At 30.7% G+C, this 8,055-nt stretch overlaps 1 protein-coding gene across 1 annotated transcript; it reads left to right on the top strand.

The window, feature by feature from the left end:
• Positions 1–265: 265 nt before the first annotated feature.
• Positions 266–4,653, top strand: LOC140666149 (sodium-independent sulfate anion transporter). Its single transcript, XM_072893027.1, has 11 exons — positions 266–1,006; positions 1,256–1,451; positions 1,558–1,778; positions 1,845–2,022; positions 2,319–2,483; positions 2,794–2,955; positions 3,051–3,191; positions 3,258–3,403; positions 3,539–3,709; positions 3,810–3,966; positions 4,186–4,653. Exons 1-11 carry the CDS (start codon positions 791–793, stop codon positions 4,356–4,358), a joined length of 1,926 nt encoding a protein of 641 aa, XP_072749128.1. The 5' UTR covers positions 266–790; the 3' UTR covers positions 4,359–4,653.
• The last annotated feature ends 3,402 nt before the right edge of the window (positions 4,654–8,055 follow it).

The following is an 8,055-nucleotide window of genomic DNA, read 5'->3' as shown; positions in this document are numbered from 1 at the left end:
CTCCTTTTCACTTTTTTATTCAACTATGCATGTTTTTTTTATAGAAAATTTAAGATTAGCAGCACTTTGCTGTTCTGGATACAAAATACATAAAATAAAATTGTCGTATATGACGCTGTATGTACAAGATATCGAGAGATATATTTTTTTTCCAAATGATAGCGCGAAACGCAACAAAATCTTTAAACCAGCTGTATCAAGTAATATGTGGAATAATAGTGCGCGTGTATCATTAAAACGTTATAGGCGTCATATTCCATCAATTATATCTTCAATTTTTGCGGAACGATTTTTCGTCGAAAAGACACAATAAAACTTTGTCAATTAAAATGACTTTTCCTGTTTAGATTCTAAGAAACACGTGTAGAAAAAGTTTCAGGTCATGCAGCGAAACTAAGCTGTTGCCTGATATCGCAAGAGAATTAAAAAGATAGGACGTAGAATTAACTAACTACTCGTCAGCTGTTGTTAATTTCGCATCAAGGTCTTTGTTGTTCGTAGCGCGCGGTCTTTATCAAACTGTCAACACTGCATAATATGAAACCGGTGAGAATTAATTACGCACATAATAGAATTTCTATATGCCGTTTATATTGAGATTTGGGGTAGGTGCGTCGCGACTATAAGACTCCAAGCGGCTGACGTGAAAGCGCCACCAGTATTAACACGATAAGCAAGGCGCGAACATCCGTGTGATTTATCAAATTCAAGGTTGAAGTTCGCTTTCGATCGTAAAATAACGAAATAGTTGACTGATTCATTATTAGTATATCTCATTTCGTCGAACGCGATGTCTACGAAGATTTCCGATGAGGAATGTTCCCTGGCGATGCCGAAACGAAAATCGCCTTTTAGTACGATAACTAAGTACGTGCCGATGGTCGGCTGGCTACCGCGATACACCCGAACGGATGCTGTGTCGGATCTTATAGCGGGTGTCACTCTAGGTCTGACCATGATCCCTCAAAGTATGGCCTACGCGACACTAGCCGGTCTGACAGCACAGGTATTTTCATTTTCTTTGTTTTTCCTACTAGCTCTTTTTATTAACGTTTACATGATTTATGAATTGTATATATATATAGATAAACAAATAAGATATATATTTATATTTTCTATAGATTTATTTAAAATGTTTTTATTTAATGTTTTAAATTTATTTAATATTTTAAGACATTTTTGTTATGATGCGATACTATCATGGTATCTGTGATATACAAATATGACATTGCATATTTACAAGGAATATTTTCAGTATGGCTTATATTCTTGTTTTGTGGGTGGTTTTTTATACATCTTCTTCGGGACCATCAAAGAGGTCTCAATTGGGCCATCATCCTTGATGGCTCTTGTAACATTGCAATATACGCGGGATATGCCGACGGATTTTGTAATACTCCTCTGTTTTTTGACCGGATGCATGGAATTTTTGATGGGCGTGTTAAATTTAGGCTGGTATCATGAAATATTATCTAATTAAACTAATCTACTACGATCTATATATATATATATAATAATTATGTAATAATAGTTGATGTAATTTTTATTGTATGATAGGATGTATGGTAGATTTCATATCAGTTCCGGTTACATCTGGTTTTATTTCGGCAACATCGGTCATTATAATTATTGCTCAGCTGCAGGGGCTTCTTGGATTAAAATATAAATCAGCGAATATTGTAGACAATTTGTATAAAATGTTAAAAAATATTAATAAGGTTCAGTTGGCTGATGTCACACTTGGAATTTGCAGCATTATATTTCTGCTGATTTTCAGAGTGAGCTTCGAAATAAATAAATTATAACAATTGTAGAAAAATTAGATTCATAAAATTTATTTTTAGAAACTGAAAGACATCGATTGTCCTTGTGCGAGAGACAAGAAAAACCCTGTCAAAAATGCAGCGATAAAAAAGACACTTTGGTATTTTTCTATCGGTCGAAATGCTCTCATCGTGTTTATAACATCCGTAATAGCTTATCGATTCGAAGCAACAGGATCCGCTCCATTTAGACTTTCAGGTTTCGATTTTATTTATAATCTCATTTTATTACAGATAATTTATTTATTGAATAAATGTAACATTATATATATTTTAACTTTTTTTAACGATAAAATTGATATCTACCGTAAAGTTGGAATTTTCTATTTATTAGCGTATTTAATAATTATTTCAAAATAATTAAAATTCATTAATTGACATCATTAGTCTCCAATTTATTCGATGTATTAATTATACTACTTGCCGGCTCTTTTCATTCTTTTTATTCATCTCTTAATTAAAGTTTTGCCGTATCTTAATACTTTTATCTTATAGGACAAATAAAATCTGGCCTTCCCACAGTATCGTTACCGCCTTTCTCAGTACAAGTAGGAAATGAAACTTACACATTTTTGGATATGTGCGCTCATTATGGATCAGGAATAGTGATACTTCCTCTCATCTCAGTCCTAGCGAATGTGGCGATAGCCAAAGCATTTGGTATCGATTATTTCTCAATTTCAAATTAAGCAGATTACTTATATTTGCGTTTTAATTGCATAAAATCAAGATTTACGAAAAATTTGCGATACCTGTTGTAAAATACTTTCGGAAATTTACCTTGTGCAAAATGAAAATATAATGAGAGGGAAAAAGAGAAAAATTGTTGGACCCAATATTAGATACATCTAAAAAATCTTTTCGTTATAAAATTTTTTATAGAAATAAATTCTTAACAATAATTGAATATATTAGATTTGATTTGATTGATATGTGATTGATTTTATAAATATTGAAAATATAAATACAGCGATCGGCGCCGCCGTTAATGCGACACAGGAGATGCTAACACTTGGGCTCTGTAATATATTCGGTAGCTTCGTATCGTCGATGCCTACCACTGGTGCATTCACACGAAGTGCAGTCGGTAGCGCCAGTGGCATACAAACTCCTATGGCTGGTTTATATTCCGGTAACACAATACAATTAATCTAATATGTTGAAAAACAGAAGATAATAAAAATGTAAGAATATATAATAACATATTGATATTTCTGTTCTTTGCAGGAAGCATGGCATTGCTGGCGTTGAGCTTCTTAACGCCATACTTTAGTTACATTCCACGTGCGACGTTATCAGCGGTATTAATCACTGCTGTAATGTTCATGATTGACATAAAGATTTTTAAATTACTTTGGAAGGGACACAGTCAGTATTACAACAATAAACAAATTGACTAATGAAGAGGAGATATATACATATATTTTTTTTCAGAAACGGATGCCGTCGCAGCGGTAGGCACCTTCTTGATCTCGGTTCTTATCAGTGTCGAGATTGGGCTGCTTCTGGGGGTCTTTTTCAGTCTAATCTTTTTCATACGACCGAACGTAAGACCGACATTTCAAATTGCCAAGTGTAAGGTAAAACATTACAAAATTAATTTATAATGTCCCGTGCATGCAATGTGTATGATATGTCAATGTAAAATACAATATACATATATACAACAATATATTCTATAAAATAACTGAATTAATATTTATCTCTTTTCATAGAGTCATTTAGGAAATAGTTACATAATGTTAAAGCCCGATATATGTCTTTATTATCCCGCAGTAACTTTTTTCTGCGATAAAGTAATGAGTGTAGCCAGAAATGAACAAGATGATGTCCCATTGATTATAAATTGTGAAAAATTTACAAATCTTGATTACACTTCAATTAAGGTACCGGATATCATTTATACGGAAAATCGATAAATAATTTCTTGATTAAATCAGGAATGAAATCGTCTCTCGCCCAAAATACATATAATATTCATGACAGGGTATTGAAACACTATCGAAAAAATTAAATCAAGAGAGAAATCGATTTTGGTTGTTGCTTCTTAATTCCGATGTCGTGGAGAGTTTTGACATTTTCGCCGATAATAAATACATCCGTCTAATAAAAAATGAAGAAAACATCGCAGATATTCTTCATGGTATGTATGAGTAGTTTACATAGTACCGTATCGAGAATATTATCCGATGTGATAATAATATTTATATTATACATTTATTTTATTATTTATATTATATTATAATTATTCATATTATATGTATGCAAATAAGATATTAACATTTAAAGTGTAATAATAATAGTCTATATAAGTAAAAATAAATAAACCGCAATCTCAAATCTGTTACATTCATTTTTTTAGACGACACATTATTTTATCAAGAATCTGAAGATCCAAATAATATTGTTATAAAAAAAGCAACAGAAATGAAAAAATTGGATTGTGAAGATTCTTTATATTCATCAACTTTGCGACACAAGGATTCCGAAACCAATGCTGAGGAATTGGGTTTAATGTCTTCACCTGAATCATAAATACAACAATAACTGCTACTTTATCTTAATTTTTAATTCTAATATACTTGTGTAAATATTATGTATATGATTACATCTAGACAATCAAAACAATATAAAAATTAAATTCGCAAAATGATTGCCAGAATCTAACTAAATTTCCTATCTAAAAATCTAATAGCTAATATTTGACAAAATCTATTGAGAATAGATTATATGCCAAGAGAGTATCAATATTTACATAAGTTTAAACTTGGTGCATTTCCTCCAGAGAGAAACCTGAGAGATGTCATGAGCCCGTTTTTCTTGAGACGCTTTTTCCTCCGGGACAGTGGCGTTCTCTCTCTCAGGTTTCTCTCTATCCAACTCATTCGTCACATGATCTACAATCAGAAAGAAGCCACGGCTCGGTTTTACGTGATCCCTAAAAGCGATACGCCTGTGGACATAAAAACATGGACATTGAACTACATAGCCAATGTCCACGAATGTTCTCAATGGATAACACATAATGCGCACAGTTTTGCGATTCGTACTATGTTCACAAAATTTATTAACACATTCTGCTTATTCACTTTCACCTAAAAATAATTTGTTATTTCTCCACACTAGCAATAATTTACTTTTAATATCAAATAACCATGTAAATATTGTCAATATTCTAATTTTGCCAATATTATCTTGAATTCTTTTCCTTTTATTAAACGCTATTTTTACATTCTACATTTTACAAATTAAAACTTATTTTATATGAAAAAAAATTTTCTTTCAACAATTTAATAATTTAGAGTATTATATTGTTCTACAAATACAATAATAAACTATTAAATATCGATAGATTCAATTAAATGAGATAAAAATCAGATATATTATATGTATACGTATATATACAAAATTTTTTTAATTAGAGAAAAAAGTTAATTTTTTACTTATTTAAGTAAAAATTGTTCAAATTATATCGTGTTTGCTGTCATAATCGTAAAAATTTCATTAATTTTCATTACATATTATTTTAAAAAAGATAAAATAAAAAATAAAAGTTTTAATTTTTACTTAACAAGCATTTTAATTTATATAACTAAAGCATTAGAGCTAAAAGAAGGTCCCTGCTAAATATTTAATTGTATAAATTCTTGAATTATTAATAAAAAAGTTGATGCGAGACACTTTCTGTAACAACTAATCGTGATTTGAAAAAAAAGGAAATTTACTTATCAAAATTAATTACCCAGATCATTGTTGCAAGAGACTTATGTAACTATATATATATATGATATATATACATGTTTATAATATAATTTTATTTTATTTAATTACTGTAATTCTATTCATCAGTTGACTCATTTAATTCATCTACTTGTCGCTTTGAATTTACAATTTTAAGAGCAGGATATATTAATTTCGGGAAAAGAAACTTTATTAATTACTGTTAATTAATGCCGATTATCCAATTGGCATACTTATACGCGATTAGTAATATTTAATTCTAAACTTTGTAATATTTTACTTTAAAATATACTCATATTTTTGTGCGATCGATATCAATATCAATCGGCGAATGTCGCGGGGTTGTGCGCACTTCGGTGGGCAGAAGGCCCCGACCGATCGATCTATGCCGGCGCATATCGATGCGGGTATAGATCCGCGGTTGGATCGTGATTGGAGGTTTCTCGCGGTTTCGTCGGCTCGTTCGGATGGCCGACAAGATGGCCGGAAACGGAAAGGACCGCTTTGCTCGAGGCTCGTAGAGCGCTTGAATATGATTAAAAAATGGGCGCTCTGCGCCTCTGCCCATTGTTCGGCGGGTGTTGGCCGGGTAACGAGGCTAGTATTTGACCACGTACTTTTCTAGCCAGTTGGACCTACCTTTGTTGCTCCTGGCAATATTCATTCTGACTCGATTTTTAGCCAGAGAAAGAAGAAAAATAATTCCTTCCTATATTGCCGGTTAATTATTATCGCCGGCAAACAAGACGACCTATATTTGTTTAGGATCGTACGATATTATAATCGTTTTCTAGACGCGTTGTACGTCATTCAGTCTTTTAAAGTAGCAAAAGATAATATAATCATGTATATACCGAAAAAATTATATTCTCAAAATATATACTTTTATAAACTCTCCTATAGATATATTCTTAATAAACGAAAATATTTTCTTCTTTACATAATACTTTTTTGACATATCTTATATATATATATATATATATATATATATTTAACTTGTCAAAGTTTTAATAAATAGTCAATGTCAACAATTTATAAAATTGTTTTTTGTAATTATTGAAATTAATGATCTCAAATATTAAATAATATAATGGTAAAGAAATATCCATTTTAGTATACATTCTTACATGTTAAAAATATCTAAAATTACTCTACTCTGTAGAAGATTTCTCCCTTAAACTTAATATCAAGAAGATTCTTTTGATATCTATTTTAAAAGAAGATATTAGGTAAAGTACTCTTAAGATGAGAATATAATTTTTTCGATGCATATAAAATATATAGCATGTATGTTAGATACTCCTCTGTCGGCAGGTCATTAACATCTGTATCTTTAAAATTGTTTTATAAAACTCATATTACAAATATATAATTGAAATAAATATTTTATGTATATTTCATTCATTATATTCATCATTACATTTTTATAATACGTGTCTTGCATAAAATTGGAATAAATATTACATATTCTTATTCCTAAAATATTTTTCCTTTTCTTTCAATTTATATGTATAACTTTTCTATTTTAACAAAATTTTTTATTAAAAAAAAAATGAATAAAAAATATAAAATTTTATCTTACATATAATAAAGATACAAAAGAAATTTTTCTATGATTTAAAATTGACTCAGAACTCATTAGAATACGTTATCCTGCCGTCCGAGGGTTAAAGCAACCAATTTATCTACAATCTACATCTCTATCTACCAGAATCTCTACATAAATTCGTTGCTTTAAAATATAATAAAAGCTTTTTGTCACTCACCGACACTGATGCGCAACAGCGGAGTTGTCGCTATTGAAGCTATGTTATCTGTAACATACAAAATAAAATCCAAATTATAGCAGCGACTTTAAATAATAAATATTAAAGAATTTATTATTATACTTAATAAATTTATATTCGACGCGTACAATAATAAGCAGATATACATAAATATGAAATAACTTTGTAAATTAAAAAAACTTTTCTTTTTAAATAAAAACTTTTATAAGATTTATACAAAAATCTATATCTCTGAATTTCTTTTGATTAAATAATTCAACTAAAAGAATCGAATTATTTCGTATAAGGCATTTATTAATTAATATATAAATAATATTTACCCTGGGGTTGCTCCGCCGATGCAGGATGCCTCTCCTAGGCCTCCTCCTCCTCTCAGATTGTAAGGGACGTCAGGAACTATTGTTTTATACGCGCGATATACTTTTTTTAATTCGTTGAAACCGCACAAAAATAAAATATTTTAAACCGTACAAAAGTAAAAACGCGCGATAGTTTGACGGTACTCCCGCACTTTTACGCGCGATACTTTGACGGCACTCCCGAATTTCGCAACGATCGAAAATCCCATTTTATCACGCGCGAGAATCATACTTGAAGTCGACAAGTCGGGCGCGATCAAACTGCGAGTAAGAGTTAAGTCCGAATCGGAAGAGGACGGAAGATCGAGGGAATCGATCGCGAATGGGGTACGCTCGATTCTCGTT

Source organism: Anoplolepis gracilipes, chromosome 5, assembly GCF_047496725.1.
Source record: "Anoplolepis gracilipes chromosome 5, ASM4749672v1, whole genome shotgun sequence".
In the NCBI taxonomy this organism is placed as follows: domain Eukaryota; kingdom Metazoa; phylum Arthropoda; class Insecta; order Hymenoptera; family Formicidae; genus Anoplolepis; species Anoplolepis gracilipes.
The sequence above is the reverse complement of the archived record's forward strand: the minus strand, read 5'-3'. Positions and strand labels throughout refer to the sequence as shown.